Source organism: Clavelina lepadiformis, chromosome 3 (genome assembly GCF_947623445.1).
Source record: "Clavelina lepadiformis chromosome 3, kaClaLepa1.1, whole genome shotgun sequence".
Lineage (NCBI taxonomy): Eukaryota > Metazoa > Chordata > Ascidiacea > Aplousobranchia > Clavelinidae > Clavelina > Clavelina lepadiformis.
Window position 1 is genome coordinate 18,566,372 of NC_135242.1, and position 19,682 is coordinate 18,586,053.

The 19,682-nt window shown below is 34.9% G+C and overlaps 1 protein-coding gene across 1 annotated transcript; it reads right to left on the reverse strand.

Annotated features, from left to right (window-relative positions):
* Window positions 1-720: 720 nt before the first annotated feature.
* Window positions 721-18,680, reverse strand: LOC143449842 (uncharacterized). Its single transcript, XM_076950170.1, has 22 exons — window positions 18,672-18,680; window positions 18,391-18,594; window positions 17,662-17,832; window positions 15,393-15,546; window positions 13,761-13,906; window positions 13,563-13,620; window positions 10,637-10,731; window positions 9,825-10,024; window positions 9,612-9,756; window positions 9,423-9,536; window positions 9,173-9,346; window positions 8,974-9,081; window positions 8,753-8,850; window positions 5,645-5,726; window positions 5,443-5,538; window positions 5,005-5,069; window positions 2,242-2,401; window positions 1,940-2,072; window positions 1,788-1,863; window positions 1,600-1,711; window positions 1,389-1,524; window positions 721-1,265 (listed from the first exon to the last, which is right to left on the reverse strand). The coding sequence occupies exons 1-22, from the start codon at window positions 18,678-18,680 to the stop codon at window positions 1,144-1,146; spliced, it is 2,658 nt and encodes an 885-aa protein (XP_076806285.1). The 3' UTR covers window positions 721-1,143.
* Window positions 18,681-19,682: the final 1,002 nt, after the last annotated feature.

Here is a 19,682-nt window from a genome sequence, read left to right on the forward strand (position 1 = left end):
TGTTGATCTCCCAACTTTATGCCAAAGTACACTTAAAACACCTGTGAATTAAAATGTCTGAAAATGTTAAAGCATAAATTAAAGTCATGGCTTAAGGTACACTATCTATATCCTGACTTTAAAAAAGTATGTTAACTTTGAGCACGTTAATCGTCGGTGATGAGATAGGCGTACCTGTCATTTAACATAATTCTTCAGCTCAAGTGGGAGGATAAATTAGCGTAAGCTGTCTATTCAGAAAAATAGCCTTTAACTGATAACTTTCAGGATAAAACTAACTATTGCCTTATCAGTGCGCTACAAAGCTTATGTTAGTGCTTGATGGGAGATGATATAAACTAACCTTAGGCCTTATTTACCTCGCAAACGAAAAATTTGTGTCCGACAACTCAACTTTTTATGGTATATGTAGGAAGAAGCAATATCTCAAGAACTAGAGCCAATTCTGCAAAAGTAATGGCATTTTCGAACTCAGCGCCCCTGATACCCCCCTAAATCGATCTAAAGAAAAAAAAATTCTTGTTGGCCTTTCAATATAATCAAGGTATTTCCATTTGTTTTGAATGCACTCGGTTCAATGTATAAAAATTAACGTTGTACATTCGCAAAATAATTAATTGATATACCTTACTGTAGTAACGCCATATTTCTTCGCATCAGTACCGTCTGCGTGCGTATTACGTGTAAATACAACTACCATTAATTGTTTTTCACGATCTTGTTTTTGTTGTTCTTTGCGAATACATAAAATTAAACGGCAGTGCTGATTAGAGTACACATTTAACCCTTACATTGAACTAAAACAGGAATTCAGGAACAATTTATATTGATTCATCTATATTCTATATTAGGGTTGGGCAAACTTGTTCAATGAAAGAGTCACTTGCGGAAAACTATAAACACCATCGAGCCGCAGTTTGGCCACCCCTAATCTATATCAACACTTTTTTCTTCATCCCCTTGAGGTGTCGATATGGACGTATTCTACTGTATAACCCATTTTTGATTTTAAATAGAAATAGAAAATGATACAGCACTCACAGTATGCAAATGCTGGAAAGACTGATGAAATAAAAGAAGACAACGAAAATGAAAAGTTCTCACAAAATTGCAAACATGTTATGTAAAGGTAAGTAAAATACATCACGATGTAAAATTTAAACAAGTGGGAAGGTCAAGGACTTCTTTCACTATGGTTAGAGGTACCGGGGAATCCACAGCAGAACAGGCATGGCCTACCGTTGACAAGTATGCGTGACTTCTTACTGTAAAAGAAATTGCATAATCATTGTGTATGAATAGTATTATGTATGCAAAGCTCAGTATGCAGCACAGCAAATGTTATTCAAAATATGGAAACAAGCAACAATCCCACAACAGCAATTAACCCGGTTTAACATCTGATGACAATGCATCGTAAGTGCAGGGAAAGGCTTGTCGAGGTAAGTGCATAAAAGCCTGACAAAAAGGCAGCAGATATTTCACATCGACCCATTGGCTAATGCCATAATCCACAAGATAAACCTGCAAAACCGGAATAATATGTAATATAAATCGTAGTGTAGGAAAATTCATGATCGTTATAATCACCTTTCCTACCTGAACTCTGCCATTATTATTTGATATTTGAGTAACAGTTGCTCTGCAAAAATTTAAAGAATGCACAACTGCACACATTTCTCCACAAGATGGTAAGTGTTCCAAAGAAAACCTGCATATATCATGGGACTTCACTTTTATTACAGTTAAAATTCGGTGACATAACATCAAATAGTCGTGTTACTTACCTTTGCCTATTTTTTGAGTAATACGCTTTCATATCACAAGTTAAACGCTGAAATTGTGAAGTCAACCAGTTCGTTTCTAAATAAATCACATTCTTTCAGCGATGCAAATATCAATTATTGAAACAACATTTTAAGCATTTTTATTTAAGTACCTTGAGTATGTGGATCACTTTTCCCTAATATTTGAGCATAGAAACCACTGTTTGAATGAAATTTCACGATTTTTACAACAATAACTTCATCTGGTAACAGGAGAATGTCCTCAAGGGTGTGACTTGACAGTACCTATATTTTTACATTTAATAACGTAGATACCAACTGAAAAATATCATATAAGCAGGAATTTACAAACAGGCAATGTTAAAATGAAAATGCTTGAATGAAATGTTTGAATGCAGCTCGCTCGGCTATCCCAGGACGAGGTACCAAATTTTGCATGAACTCTCTACCTTACCTTGCATTCGTGGAGGACATCAGATTCTGACAAGATGTGTGGCCATCGGCAGTTTTTCCCTTTCCAGCAATTACCGCGGGAGAAAAATTTACACACCTTTCTTCCATTTGGATTATAATGCTCAATGGCCACACAAGCATTGCTGATATCAGTGCTGTAGCTGTGAGGGAATAGAATTTTACCGTTATTCACCTAAGAATAATACTATAGTATTTGAGTATGCTTTGACTATCCAGTGTCCATCTTTGTGTTTTTTTGAATGATCTATGTGTTATCTTTGTGTTCTTTGAGTTATTTCCGACGTTTCCATTACATGATTAACAACAATGCACACTGAGCTTGTTGGAGTCATATGGAGACCTGGAGTAGATCCGCCGCTTATAGGATCCATTTCTCCTGGAACGGAGGTGGATCTTATAAGCCGTGACTACTGTATGTTTATTGACACATACATTACTTGATTCAGTGTTGAAATACCGTGAGCAGGTAGAACGTAAGTTACTTTATCAATACACAAGTTATCCCAAGGGACTATCTTTTTCAATTTTTAATCATATTAGATTAAGACAGTTCTACCACCAATCATATTATAAAGCATAAACTTAAAGAATGAAACTGTTAGTATTTTATTATATACTGCCGATTAGGAAGGAAAGAAGTCATGAAATCTAAGGCGGGCAAATAAGGGCAAGAGACAACACCATTAGACGGTGATGGACATGTTGCGCCACAAGAAACGTTATGTAATAAGAGTACAAACAACAAACAAAAAGAGTAAATCTACAAAAGGAATTGAAGGAAAGTGTTCATGCTGACTGGGATGAGACGATCGAGAAAGTGGCAAAAATGACAAAGCAGGTGTATCAGACACCTAATAGTGGTAAGACACAAGAAATCTAGTGGTGAGACAACCATGCTGTGAGAAACGCTTTGAGGGACAAGAAACAAATACTGAAAATGAAAAAAACCGGAGAAATGAAGAAACAAGATCAATATACTCAGAATACAGAAAATTTGCAAAAACAATTTATAAAGTGGCAACAAACGAAGCTAAACAGATCAAAAGAAATAGAGCAGTAGAAAAAACGACACACATCTGCAGCATATAACAAAAATGAAGACCAAAAGCAACCGGAATATTGTGGGAAACCCTAGTATGAGACGTCAAGATGGACAAGTGAAGCTACGGCTGAAGGACAGACTGAGGTTCTGGAAAAATTACTGAACAAAAAGAATCAGTTAGACCAGCAAAAGGATCACCAGGTGTATCAATTGAAGCGATAGGATCGTGTGAACTACAAAACACATGAGCAAATACACCACGATGATGCCGCTTTATAAGGGTAAGGAAGACACAAACGAATGTTCAAAAAAGGAAGCTTAAAAATCTTTGAGCATGCGATATAAGAGTCTTTAAAGAGAAAATTTAAAAAGTTGCTGCAATCAATGAAATTCAAATAGGATTTATACATGGCAGATACACAGTTGATGCTATCTTTGCACTGAGGCAACTGATGGAAAAACATGAAAAAACTTGAACATGGGATTCGTTGACCTTGAAAAAGCATTCTATGGCTTACCGAGGGATGTAATTTAGTGGGCGATGAGGGAAAAGGAAGTTATGGAGCATGAAGTAAAAGTTGTGATAAAGATGTTCACGGAAGTCAATGCAGTTGTGAAGATGTATGAGAGAAGTGGAAAGAAGCTTTAAAAACTATAGGACTGAAAGTGAATGACAGAATAGACAATAAAAGTGACAGCAAAAAGATGAAGATATCTTTCACTTCAGCATCTTTAATCATTAAGCCATATGTGGATAGAGAGTTATGAGAAACTCGAGGAACAAGAATTGGGGCTACAAGTGATATTGGGAATTTGTTGTTTGTTGACAAGAATAATAAATTTTATATAAAATTTGGTAGAATTCGTAATGATGGTGGAAACAACAGTGATGAGTCATCCATAAAGCTTGGGGGTGATGAACTCAAGGTAGTTGAAGAATTTTGCTGCTTGGACTGATATACCTGGAAAGAATTGAGAACAGCGATGATGGTAAAGATGCTGGTTGTAGAAAATTTAGCAAGTTCTGAGTTATCAAATGTATTTTCTGATCAAACTTTGAAGGAAGTCTGTATACAACATGTGCAAAAAGGGTGACGTGTTATGGAGCTGAATGCTGGATACCGGAAAAATCTAGGCAGTAGAAATGAGAATTAAGATGATGTGTAGCAAAAGGCTCCTAGCCAAATGCTGTGTCAAGGGCATACAGAGGTGAAAAATATTGAGAAAATCCAAGTCTAGGGAAACAATGATTTAGATAAATGTGGGCTGAGGAAATTCCAGGAGCTATTGAGCGATGACAACCAAAGGAAAAAGTTAGAGAAAAAGAAACCTCAACTTTGATAATGAAGGTTGATGATGAACAATGATGAAGGAAAATGGAGAAACTGGTCAACCATGACAAGCTGGAATAAAAGCCTTGCCTTCAAGCAAAATGAATGATGATGAATATGATTCTACTACTGAATTGCAGTGAAAGCTTGTTAACTCGAAGTTGAAGGCATCCATAAATTGCCTTTTGAAATTGATAATGTGTAAATCCGCGTCATTCAAAGTTTTCATGTAGAGTTAAGGTGACAACTGTGTTTTAGCTGATTTGAATATTAGTTAGCTATTACAAGACTCCGATCCTGTTCATAGCTTTCCTATACTAAATACCAATAGTTGGTAGTTTGATATTATTGTTTTTATATTTTTACTTACTTGTTTCTGTGTGACTTGAAATCCTCTGTCATTGGGTTCCATGTATGAAGTGATTCACGCTCATTCTGTTAAAGCATAGCTCCATGTCAATGCTTTAGTTCTCATCTCATACTCTTAAAACTGACACCAGTGAAAAAACTTAATATATTGTAAACATTATAAAGAATTTAAACATGCAAAATCTATACTTACGAGATAAATGTGGGCTAGTATTGACAACAAATTATGTTTACTTTTTTAACATACATCAATTAAAACAAAACAATAATCCTATTCACCAGGAGTAAAATTATGATAACAAGTATACGTTGAAGAAACCACTATTGAAACATTGTAAAAGCCAACAACAAAACACACGATTTTTTAAATAAAAAATATTCAGTCAAAATTAAGTCAGACGGAAAAAGCTTAATTATTTCTTTGACTTGCACTACAGACCAGTGCCTCGAAGGTTTCACAATCAATACTGTTTTCTTGTTCTGTAGGTTCAAGACAGGTCAGACGTTGTTGGACATTAGCAGGAGAATTGGGTTCCTGAAATAACAAAGCTATATTTTCGATTGGGACAATTACAAAAAGCAATTTCAATTAAACTTGTAGGATGAGAATACTCTTCATGCTACATTTGTGATGTAGTTACCTGGACAAGATTACAATTGCTGTGTGGATTATATTGGAAATGTGTTCTTTCCATGCCGGCAGGAATGGCTTTTGTAAATCGGCTATAACAAAACACAACACCATAAAAAACTCATATTCCAAATTACACCCACTAAGGTGTTCATTGTATAATTACACATTGTGTTACAAATTAATGCGAGACGCAAAACCAATATCATACAAGATCTTTTGATACAACATAATTAATTAGTAGTGGGTTTCTAGATCACAAGTAAATTGTTTTAACTGATGAAATAATTCCAAAACTTTTACATATTTCAATTAGAAATTGCAATTTCGATATGATTCCAGTACTCATATCATTTCTTGACATTTAAAAACACAAGACTCAGTTCACAAATAAGGTGGATGCAAAACCTTTGTTTTTGCGTCAACCAAGTCAAAGAGAGGTTAGGTTGTTAACAGAATAAATATGCATTTTCGTCTTGAAAACAACTTTCTGGATTGTGAATGAAAACCCAATCAAAGTAAGCTGAACTGCAAAACTTAGCACTTTTAAACAATACATTGCTTGAACAATTGTAAATTTTTTAACAAATATTTCAACTGATTGATTTTCTTCATCAATTCCAATTATTTGTTCCATTAGTATTAATCTTAACCAGGGCTGGGGAGCCGGAGCCTGGAGCCTTGGAGCCAAGCATTTTCTCCGGAGCCGGAGCCTTTTTAAACATTTCTTGTGGAGCCGGAGCTGGAGCTGGAGCTACAAAATATTTATCAGCTCCAGCTCCAGTATTGAATATAACAAACTTTAATCACTACGTAACAAAATTTAAAAAAATTTTTGTTTGGCTACATTTATTAAGTGTATCTGTATGATTTTCAAGCGCTGATTTCAAACATGCTATCAGTTTTTTTCTATCATCGATCGTTTTCAAGATACAAAAATTTCCGTTTTTTGTGATTTTCCATTAACTGTAGGTATTTTATGCAGTTATGATCTGTGTCTGTCAGCACTATCATTTTGTAAATGGGCGTCCTATTTACTTGAGAAAGTGAATGGGAGTGGGAGTTTGAAATGCAGACGAATGTTCTTTTATTTCTTATCTCAGTTTTCATTTTATCTCAGCCTGTTAAATTCAGTATAGTCTCATTTGAAAGTCATGTTTAGTGTTTACAGAGAGAAGTATGCCATATGATTACATTTTCTAGAGTTAAGTCTTGGGTAAATCTTAGATTCAGTTCATCTTTTAAATAGTAGAAATCGAAATGTCTAGTAGACAGTGCAAAAATTTAAGTAAGAGTACTGCCTACCCCACAGAAATAGGCACTTGGAGTTTTCTGTCTACTTTGAAGTTTTTGAAGACCTTTGCTATTGCCAGGGTTGCCATCAGTCTCAACTCAAAAATAAGGACGACTAGAAAATGAAAGACGAATACCACCTTAAACAGTGTACAACAAGAGAAAGCAACCAATGTTCCTAAAAGAAAAACAAGACACTATATGCATGTTCATAATTTTGGTATCTCTTTGGTACAAAATGGTATCGTAAAGGTGACAAAATGCCCAAAATCGAACCTCCGCCCTAAAAATAAGGACATTTCTTAGAAAAAAGGACAAACATATTTTCTAAGACACGGACCTTTAAAATAAGGACAAATCTTAGAAATAAGGACGGTATGGCAACCCTGGCTATTGCAAAGATGTAGAAGGCCTGTTTGGTGCTGTTGGAATAGATCATTATCCTACTCAGTGGTAGCGTTTCATTGACAGTTCTACCAAAAGTCTTAAAGCAGTGTTACTTCACAATGGCAACATATATCCATCAATTCCACTTGCTTATTCCTTACAGGTGAAAGAAGATTATGAAAACGTCAAGCAACTGCTCATTAAAATCAATTACACTCAGTTTAAGTTGTATGTTTGTGGTGACTTTAAAATGTTGGGAATTTTGCTTGGTCTGCAGGGTGGTTACACGAAATACTCTTGCTTTCTGTGCTTGTGGAATAGTAGAGCTGACAGTGAGCACTATGAGAAAATTAATGGCCGACATGGGAAAAACTAAACCCAGGAATGTACAACGTTATTAGGGAACCTCTTGTAAGCCGGGAAATAGTTTTACTGCCTCCACTTCATATCAAATTAGGTCTGGTAAAACAGTTTGTCAAAGCTTTGGATTTTCAAGGACAAGTTTTTCAAGAAATCCGTTCAATGTTTCCCAGACTATCACTTGCAAAAATAAAAGGAGGAATATTTGTTGGTCCTCAGATAAACACAATGTTAAAGTGTAAAAGCTAGGAAGAAAAAATGAATGAAACAGAAAAAGAAGCGTGGCAAGCATTTCGAGGTGTGGTTGATGGATTTTTGGGAAATAAAAGGGACAGAAATTACAAAGAGTTGGTGGAGAAACTGATCAAAAGTTACCAAAACATGGGTTGTCGCATGTCTGTCAAACTTCATTTTTTATGTTCGCATCTGGATTTTTTTCAAGAAAATCTAGGTGACTTCAGTGGGGAGCACGTTGAGAGACTTCATCAGGATATTGAGCCAATGGAAAAACGATATAAAGGCCGCTGGTATAGTGTAATGATGGGAAACCACATTTGGTCTTTAGTAAGGCAAGACAGTAGTAGTCATAAAAGAAAAACTCGCTCAAAAGTACATTTTTGAACGACTCTTACTGTTTGACAAAACTATGTTACATTTATCTTCAAGCCTTCCTTACTAACGTTTTTAAACTGGTTTTTGCGTTTAATAAACCAAACAGAACCATGATGTGGAGCTAAAATCTACTGCAAGAGTAGAACACGATTTGAATTTTTGAAATATCAAAATTTGAATATTTCAAAAAGTAACGATGGTACGAAAAAACTAACTGGATTTTTGAACTCAGCACCCAAAAATACATAAAGGGGCATTAAAAAAAGTAGCCAAACAAAAATTGTTTTACGTAGTGATAATTTGTCTTAGCTGCTATTTTTAAAACCTATACCGGAGCCGGAGCTGGAGCCGCTGTTTAAAAGTTTATAGCTCCGGAGCTGGAGCTAGTGGATGAATGCTTGACAGCTCCGGAGCTGGAGCCGGAGCTTATGCTTTTTTGCAGTGGCTCCCCAGCCCTGATCTTAACCTGTAATTGTTAGAACTGGATGACATGACGTTCTCCTGGTATTGCTTCTGCTCTTTCATGGTGCTCACATTATCCATGCCTGCATTAGTCTTGGATTTCTAAAATAAAGTCAGTTATATGGTTTCTTTAAACTATTTGAGTTAACAGATACCCCTTTTAATATAAAAGTCTTTATCGTGTAAATGCAACAAGATGTACTAATAATATAAAATCAATTAAACCGTTACTGATGCTGCTTCCTCAAACGAAGCTGCTGGTTTTCCATTGACATAAGCAAAGCCAGCGCACACCACTCTATCAGCAACACTCAGCAAACTACCATTTTCATCCTACAAAATGCACATGCTCTAAACAGATCACAGGGTAGTAATACAGACACAATTGCAAGCATGCCAGAAGCACTGAAGCAGCTGAATGTACATTGTCATCAGATTCCCTGAAAAGGTGCACGGTGTAATTGGAAGGGTTACACTTATTGGGTAAGAAGGTTGCAATAAACTGATTGCCAAACACATATGCATCAAACCACTTTATAGCAGGCAGTGGCCACTTTGTAGGATTATCTGCTGAGCTCAATGATGCAGGAGGTTCAACCTGAAGCGAAGTTATTTTCTTGTTAGATGAATGAAGATGCCACATAAAAATAACAATTATTGCCATTCACCCTTACCCCAAACAAAGAGCACTGGATGGACAGTTGTGGAACTTCGGCCATCTCCGGCGATATTCTACGAAGGTCCCTTAATCTGACTTCACTAGTATTTCCATAATCAATGTACATAACCTATTGCACAACCATAAGGTATTAAATGAAAGTTGTTTTTTACAATAAATTACTTTCACCAGTAAAACAACCTACTTTAATTTTGTCCATTTGAAGCACATCAGTTACTCTGGCTCGATACCAACAATGATCCATAACAAACAAAGCAACACAAATTGTGCCAACTTTGGGAAGTTCTTTGATTTGCAATTGTTCAGCCCACGATTGTGAATAAAAATAGCTGAAAAATAATTTACAAGTAAATTTTTTTTTGCGAATAATTAGTTACTTATTACTCAATCATCTTACTTTATTTCTTGCTGTATGTGAGTAAGTTGGTGTTTGTTCTTTTCAATTTGCAAACTGAACAATGAAGGACTGGTGACATCAGTCACTACAACAGACACTTGTTCCTCGTATGAAATGTTGTTTAACAAAACTAAGTCCAGGTCTTCATGTATTGGATCTTGTGAAAGTTCTACTTGTAAATTGCCCATTTCTTTCAATTTCTAAATACAAGTAACCAGCTTTTAGTACTAAACAGACAAGGATGCTGAAAATATTGGCAAGGAAAATAGCTAAATGAGAATAACCAAAACAGAACACATCAACTGGAAAATAAAGAAATTGGAAATGTGCAAAACGGAATACACCAAACCAGAAAATATCACAATAGAAAACAAGTGACAAAATTAGTTTTGTTGTGCATTGCGATGATTTTCTTGTGGCACTAATGTGGTATATATCAAATCTTAATGGTAGTCTGCCAATTAATGCATAGCATGAAGAAAATCATTTTGTTACAAGCAAATTCTATTTTCCTAAATTCTGTTAAAATAGGTATTTTTTGTTCTATTTCAGTTTGATATGTTCCATTTTCTGTTTTGGTTATTTCTACCTCATATTTTGTTTGTCTATATTTCATTTTGGTTGTTTCCATTTTGGCAAAGTCCCTTTGGTATTTTCCTTACTGGTATTTCCAAACAACTCAAACACACTTATACAAACAGTCTCATCAAATAACCAGCTATAGCACTAGAAACTGTTATCATACATGGCGAAAAATAAACAATACAATTTAAACCCAATATTAAATATATATACAAAAATTGCGCAATTACAGTAATATTCTTGCTTGCATTATCAGGATGACATTTCCCACTTTTGCTACAAATATCTTCAGGCTTATCAGACTTCTTGGAATATTTTTCGTCATCTGTAATAAATAAATGCAAACATAAGATACAAACAATAATAAAAATAATGTGATAAATAATGCAAAATAAATAAAAAGTGTACATATTACAGCTAACCACACGTTCAAATTTGTTAGCTCACAGCTTTATCTAAGCAAAAAAAGCAAAAAAATTAAGGCCATTTTGCCGATTTATATGAAGATTTCCTTCCTTATACTTTGGAAATAGAAGTGAATTCATTAGAAACATCTGCATTACTTCTTGCAGAGAGAATTGACATAGGTCTAGACTCTAGAGTTACAAAAATATCCAAATATGCATTTTGCAAAAAACTGTTACCTACTTATCCCCGCAAAGGAGGTTACATTTTCACATACTTTTGCATAAAAAAGATTTCCCAGGTCATACCAGCTTACCTGTATATGCAAGAAAAAAGGAAAACCGTGTAATGTAGGTTGTAGGTTTCTAATCAATTGGAATAGAAACCTAACTTCAAAGCAATAAATCCACTGTGCTATAACCTACCCGTCTTATCAGTCTCCTGGCAAACCACACCACGAAAATGCTCAAAAAGGGTTTGTATTAAGTATCTGCCAACATACTAGCTAACTAACAAATCCAGTAAGCATGAAACTATCAAGAAGTACCGTTTTATGAAACTCACAACCCTACTTGTAAATTGATTACTCGGAAATGCAAAGTTAGCCTTTTCATGTTAACTAAGCTGAGTTAATCATCAAACATAAGGCTCAACTGGAGAAAAACAGAACTCTATTATATGCCGACGTTTCATTAACCTATTCGGGTTAACTTCATCAGGGCAATGCAAATAAAATTTGAATTTTGTGAAAATATATAGAATAACGATTGCTAGGTTACAATTTTGCCGCATTACTTAGGAACAATTATGACACATCAATGTAACATCATAATGATACTTATTTACTTAGCTAATAAATAGATATGGTTATAATACAGTAATAAAATATATATATATAAAACGTCCAGTTAAAAGAAACAGCAATACAATACAAACTAGCTGTGATCAATGTTCCCTCTAAGCTGCGCGCGTGCACAAATGCGCACTGCTGACACGGACTCCGCACACAGAAAATTTATGCTGCGCACAAGAAAAAAATCCAACCTGAATTGAAAATAAAATAAACGCATAATAATGGCCACAGTGCACACGTCTGATGTTGCTCACAGTGGTCCAAGGGACCGCTCAGGGAGTTAGTGTGTTTGCTCAGACTCGTGAAAAATTAGAGGGAACATTGGTTGTGATCATGCAAAAAAAAACTCGGATTAAATTGGGGAAAGCATGGTGGCCTTTTTATCATTGATGACATCATCACATTCGATTGTGAAAATGGATTCAATGAATTTACGTTTCCAGTAATCTCGTTCGAAATCGAAAGTATGTGCGTCTTTCCAATTAATGGCGTGTTCATGCTCCCAAGCATGTTTACGCAAAGAAGTTTTTTAATGTCGAAAATTGGAGATATCTCCTCTAAGATCTTTCATCCTAGTCATGAGAGAGCGTTTGGATTCCCCAATGTATGCACTGCTGCAATCCTGGCATGGAATTTCATAAATTGCCCCTTGTCTTTTGTTAGGTGGTACCCGGTCTTTAGGGGAAGTAAATTATATATTTTTACAGCAGGCTTAAATACGGTCTTAGGCCTTTGATTACTTAAAAACCGTCTCAATTTATCATAAAGAGTGGAAATATACATAACCTAGCAATCGTTATTCTACATATTTTCGCAAAATTCAAATTTTATTCCCATTGCCCTGATGAAGTTAACCTGAATGGGTTAATGAAACGTCGGCAGAAAATAAAGTTCTGTTGTTCACCAGTTTAGCCTCATGTTTGATGATTATTATACCTTGTGGCAACCATAGCATATCAAGCTGAGTAAATATAATACTAAATTAAGAGTCGAATAAGTGATCAATAACATCAGGGGAAAGTGTACCCCTGCAATTCTACTCTGCGAAAGAAATAGAATAAACAGATGAAGAGAGAGAGAAATAATGCAAAGGATACATGTTTGTTGTACAATTTGCTATTAATCAAGGTAGATTCTGTCAATAGCAATGGTACAATGCCAATGGTCAATGGTCAAAACGTTTTAACACAAGAAAATACAAATAATTTTGTTTCGTCGAAAAATTTTGCTTAGCCAAGTATCCAGATAATCAATATCGAAAGAATATTACAGTGAAATCAATTTATATAAGATAGCATACGTTGAGGACTACACTAAATTAAAACGCAAAAAAGAACTGTATTGAAGATCCTGTTCTTTGCGACGTATGAAAAGTTGATGTACGAATATGTCACATAGTGTTTTCATAGTGTCATAGTCATATTGCCAGGAAGCCAAAAAGTATTGTAACCTTTCTAAAGTCACCTACTGTCTAACTGTTTTTAAGTCACTTAGGTATTTTAATTCTTCGCACTACACTTCTTGTTTCGATGTCTTTTACATAGGATTTTAAAATTTATATATATACAATGGGGTCCATGTGAGCTTTCTATTGTGGAGACTGGAGAGGCATTAAATTACAGAAAATATTTAACATTTGACATTTCTAGCTTACAACAGCCACTAATGAATCAATGAATATGGTGTTTATATGCAATGAATGATTTTGCCTTATTTTGAGATGACCGATACTAGTTTACCTTGAGGTCTGAGGACCACAAAAAAATTTAAATATGCTAATTGAAATTTCAAGTTAAGAGTTTTGAGTTATCGATTACACAAGGCAATTTTCCGTAACCGACAAAGTTATTTTGAGTTATACTGTGAAGGTTGATTAGAAAACTACAAGCAACTAATACCTGTATCGAATGATGACAATGCTTCTTGTACTTCTAACAACTGCTCCGAAGGTGATTGCTGCATGTGCAGCAAAAATCATTAATTTGTTGCAACTAAAGTATTAAATTTCTGGAAAACATTGTTAAATAAAACGTAAACACAATAACTTAAATATGCAACAACAAAAAATGAAAATTCAACAAATAACCATCACTCACCCGAGCAGTAAAACTACTTTTACTATAAGATGTCCCATAATTAGCTGGAATTTCAAAACTTTTACATGAGAAATCTTCAAAATTAGATGAAACTTTATTCACTTGCAGAATCGTTTCATTTTCGATTTCAGTTACATAATCATAATCTGTATGATACAATCGATAAATGTATTGGCATTGGTTGATAAAACACCTTTTAGAACAGTTGGCTGGACATGCTGGGTCATTGTAGTAAATCAAAGGCAGGGGAAAAACCTTATCTGCACTGCATCCCAGGTCTGAAACACACTCGAGAAATAATGAGAATTGTGTGTTAGCAATTAATTCAGTTTATAAATGTTTCACAGCAACATTAGATGGAAAATGAGAAAAACCACAAGTGATCAAGTTCTTTTAATTTAGAAATGTATATTTCTCACTTTTTGTTTGTTGAGTTAAAATCTGAAGTTTTGAATTAACCCTATTTACACTAGATGTGGCTTCTCCTGCATACAGTCACAGCAAAGCGTGGCGTAGTTGCATTGTTTTCTGTAGAAATTGGAAATTCGATGACTTTTTCCAAAAAATGTTCAGCTATCTGTCCATGTTTGGTTTTGTAATTTTTGAAATATTGTCATATTTTCATAATTTTGCTCTCTCTCCGCATTGAAGCGTATCGTTTTCGTTTACTCATTCACGCACTACTAACTCTACTAACTGTTGTCTTGTGTTCTCTTCTCGTGGTCAGCTGGTTTTCCGCACAGCAGGAGCGCGGCGTAACAAGAAAAACTTCTAGAAATGTATCACTTGTAGAAACACTTAATTTACACTAAATGCACTTTCTTTAGTTTTACAATTATTATGTATACAGGAAGCCAGATATTTTTGCTACTAACCTGTAAAAATCTAATCAGTTTACGACTTATACTTTGAGTAATTAACGATTGAAAATGTATGTGCAGTGTCGGCCACACCTAGTTAAAATAGTAATGTCGCGCACCTGGTTTGGATAGGGTTAAGAAAAGTCGATTTAATGAGCTTTCACTGTTTCACAAGCAAGAAAGATTCAAAAAGCAGGGAAAATTACAAAATGAATAAAATCATATTTGAAAACTTTTCATATTGGGTTAAACAGATATGGAACCAATAGCTGGTGTTACAATCCTGGGATGCCTTGATAATAGTTTTATTTTTATAGTGGTGTTGTATCATAGTATGGAAAGTCTTTATATGGGTTAAACTCCGTAATGATTTCTAACCACAAAGCCCTGTACTCTGTAAACCCATTGAACAGAAGCAGGCTTTGTAAATAAGTATCTTGCTCAAACGTACAGCTGTGTTAAGTATATGTAACTGTAAGATAAGATGTTAATGCTTGTGAAGTAAGATACAGTACATATGTTCGTGAAGTAATGGCTCCTCTGTGTCCTTGTCTAAAGTGTGATTATTACAATTATGTGCTATGACACGAATGGTAGTGTCTAGTAACTTTCCATTTGTTAGTAGTAAGTTACAGCAGAGATCTCAACTAAGTAATTAACAAGCTGAGTATAGAAAAAGTTCACATACTAGATAATTGCGAGTCACGCTAATGAGAAATAAGAAATAATTTGAAGCTTTTCAACAATATTAGAGAATTCTCCCGGACCATACCTTCTGAAATATCACTGTCTGGTGAAGAAGAGGAAAACTGCATCTCAATAAGACCATCCGTGCACTCGTAAATTGCTTGTTCCACAATAAAAAGACTTTTGAGAAAGTGATCATCGTCTTTTTCATTTAATAGCTTTTCAGCATCCTTTATTGCCTGACAAATTACAATATTTTGTTTTAATCATATAATAACAAATATATTTACAAGCAAAACAAACACCCAAAACAGAAGGTTGGTAACATTAAACAAATAAAATGCGTATATCTGCTTGCAATAACGGAAGGACATCTTGTTTTGTGCAGAGTGATCAATAGTAGTTTTATTCAAATATAACTAGGGTTTGAGATGCTATAATAAGGGGAGATAGACTATGTGAATCTGACTGCAGAGTTTAGCAAAGACGCACTTAATGTCAGTTTAAATTACAAATCTGTGTTATTGTGTGTATAGTGTGTTATTTTGTGTATAGTGTGTTATTTTGCACTTAATTTCATCCAAACTTTATTAACATGAAGGTTTTTTTTTACATTACAAGTGCTCAGTAAAGCATTAAGACCCGTACTCCACAGTTTGAGCCCTGTGGTGAACCTTTAGGTTGTTTTGGGTACAAGATCTTTCATACAAAGCCCTTCATGACAGGTGGAACATTCAGTGTTGTGTTATCTGGTTACAGTCACCATGTAGCAAGTGTAATACCAATGTCAACCAACAATCACGTTGTCTTTTCTTAATACTTTCATCCCGGCCATGAAATCAGACTGCAAGACAGTGGGATTCATAGAAGATACTAATAATAACCAATGGCAGAAGTATACAAAAATTTTAAGATACAATTGAAGAAATAGAAACCCATGATAAACTAGTTGAGCATCACAGTACAATAAACAAACTGATACTGTTCTTGAATATAGTTATACTAGAGGGCCCATCATGTTTTGGATGGTAAATCTTCTCTGATAAAAAGCAATGTTGTATGCTGTATCTTTACCTATTGTGATACAAAATGCTTTTGTAACATTTTATAACATAACGTTTAAATAATTATCATTTACTACATTGTCAAACAAAGGCATTGCATTGTGTCCAGGATTGATAGTGTAAATCATCAAAACGTAACCGGAGTTGTGGTAAAAAGTGAAAGAAATTTCTGGCTATCGGAAAGGTTATCCTTTACTGCAGTACCAGTCCAGGCTATGTGGACTTCGTGTTAATTTGTATGCTGGCACATAGAACACAAATCAGTTATTTAATGAACAGGTTTACAAGCTTTGATAATGTAACTTCAGTCGCAAAGCAGAAGCCAAGAACATTTAACAATGATGACAATAGGTTTCAGTTCAAGCTTCCTGCAGTATTGCAGCGTACGTGAAGTCATACTGGCAATTCTGACGTCACAAAGAGTGGGTGTGATGGGAACGTTAAACTTTCACAATAATGCTTGCTTGCCGGTTTTAGTTTGATGGCAGGGTTACGTTTGGACAGAACACAGAATTCTCGCAAACCATCTGCAGCCTGCAGGGAAAAAAAGATGATCTGCTACAAAGTGTGAATAAAACCAACAGGAAAACAACCCTGCATTCCCTTTGTTACGTATTGTTCTCTCCATATCCAATCTTGCACATTCTTTTTGATGTCATCAAGATATTTTACGAGCTCTTAGAATAACATGTGCTTTTGACTAGTAAACTACATGGTTTCGTAGTAGAAGGAGGATTTTTAAGTCAGTTTGTTTGAAAGCTTTTAGCCAAGTAAACGTATTAAATTACCATTTAATCGTAAATTATCCTTCTGATACAGGTGGTAACATGCGCTGAATTTTATCTTCCCATTGAGACTTACAGTGCATGTGTGCCCAATAAATAAATCGCTTTTCCTTGTAAAATTATTTGAGTTTGCAAATATTTATGCTAATATGGAAATAGCCTATGGGTTAAAAAGATTGATAAACACTGGCATAGACTATCACATCAATAAAATTTTGAAGCCTAGTGATCTTGGGTGATAACTCATAGTGAAAAGTGTGGTAGCTGCACGCAGGGCAATTTTTTGTCTTCATTCTAATTTATAATAAATAAACAAAAAAGCAGGTTCTAACGTCAATTTCTAATAAATAAAGAACTTGGGCTAAGGTGTGCGCCATCACAACAAGATTTGCCTCTTTGCACGCATGATTTCTCGTCAAAAGCTGTCGTACTTTCCAGTCGGGGTGATATCGGTAACGGTCAAAGTTAAACCCAGACAAAACATTTTAACACGTAAGCACTGTACCTTGCTTGAGATAGCATCAATTTTTCTTTCAAAACTCCGTAACGTTTCTTCATATCTATTCTTCACAGCATCCAGCTCTGATTTTAACCAACGTCGTCGATACTGTGCCACCTGCGCTTTTGAACGAGATTTTTCGGAAAAATGCTTGGACGACATGCCGGTGGTTTCACGCTTTAAAAAAAACGCAGGTGAAATTCGGTTATTTCATTATTAGGACCAATTAGTTTTCACAAACAAAAGTAAAGCTACATAATCATACTTACAGCCTACCTTAGCTAGCCTATAAACTGTGACCTTTCAAACATGTGAGGCTGAAATATGTAGCCTAACAAAATTTTACCGCGAGATCGCTGTAAGTCTGCTTTAATTCATATAAACGAAAAGTAATCGATCTACTGCGCCGAGTAACTGTGTATCGACAACGTATCATGAAAACCTACAGTTCTTACTAAGCACCTAACAGAAAACTTATCTTAAAAAATTATTTCCGTTTGTCTTGAAACGTTTTTACGTGACTTGACATGTTTACATTTTTCGTATGAAGTTACAAAACAGTATTTTGTTGAACTCGAGCAGTTCACGTTGAAACCTTTCCTGTTAGGATAAGTCAATGAGACAAACAGAGCAAACGAATACAGCAAAACATACAACAGTGAGACAGACAGACATAGATTTTTCGTTACATTAGTTATCAAGTCCAAATCTGTACAGTGTTTACTTACAATTTACCTGAAAAAGTTCTTTCTCTCTTTCCTTCTTTCTCTCTCTATTTCTCTCTCTCTTTCTCTCTTTTCTAAACCCACTTTTTCCTCTTAGGAGGGTCGTGGGAGCAACAGCTTTAGGAGCTCCTGGAAAAATTCGTGACCAGGCCAGGTCAGTGATGTAATTGACCTGATTGGCCTTAATTAACCTGAAGATTTTCACCTGACGTATCTGCAATTAGTTACCATTTCTAAAACAGTAAAACTGATTCGTCATAATGGTGTTGCAGACGTAAATTTAAACAATACACAAGCCATATGTTTAGAAGCCAAAACGTATGGACGCAATTTTTCTGTTAAGTGAAGTAGGTAAATCTAATCATATGTCATCCAAATGTTATAGGCTATTTGGCTGTTAAAGGCTATAGCTCCAGAAATAACCTACGGTAAACCGCGAAACTTAAGTCTTATACAAAGAATCTCTAACTTTTTTTGCCAAAACGTTATTCTTTTAATGCGGAGTTGTTTAAAATGTTACAAATACGACAACGTCTTTATGTTTTGAAGCGAAATTATTTAGATGTTAGTTTGGCTAATAGGAAATACCATTTTAAGAATGACAGGGAAAAGGAAATTAATAAGTTTATTTAGGACCAAACAAAAGTAGTTATAACATTAGGCCTATAACTTCATTGAATACCGATCCATGACCACATCTATGAATGATTTCATGCGAATCGACGTTTGAATGTGTGCACTATGCAGTTCCTAACTGAGTGGGTGAAATGGACATAGTGCCATAATAATGTCAAGAGAACGGATAACTTGGGTAGGGTCGAAGCTGATCTAGTATATCAAACTGTTGTAATTAATATAACTACAGCAGGTATATTCATAATACTATTTTATTACAAACAAAACACTTACATGTTTCGAACCTTTTATAAGGCCACCTTCAGAGTGAAGCGCAGTGATCCAGGAATTGTAATTTCCTATATCTTAGACGAGAAAAAAAAATGAAAAAAAAAAAAAAATAAAAAACGTAATTTGCGACAAAGTTGCACTGCAGCAAAAGGATAAATGTGACAAAGTTGGACTGCAGCAAATGGATGAAGAACAGATAAATATAAGAAAATGCCAGACGTTAATTTTCTTGTAATCATTAATTAATTAATTATAAACAGACTTAGACCAGATATTAATAGATCAGTCTCATAGTACAGTTAATAGGCTAAAGAGACTAACTTATGACTCAGAGAAACTGTATTTATCAACAAAATTAAGTTATTTAGGTTGTTATATAAGTACGTGTTTTTTCAA

What these genes read in the sequence shown, in the direction of transcription:
- LOC143449842 (XM_076950170.1), bottom strand. An exon ending in AGACAGTGATATTTCAGAAG is followed by an intron (nt 13,907 to 15,392) that starts GTATGGTCCGGG and finishes TGTATCATACAG; the next exon opens with ATTATGATTATGTAACTGAA. An exon ending in TACTCAAAAAATAGGCAAAG is followed by an intron (nt 1,712 to 1,787) that starts GTAAGTAACACG and finishes TGATATATGCAG; the next exon opens with GTTTTCTTTGGAACACTTAC.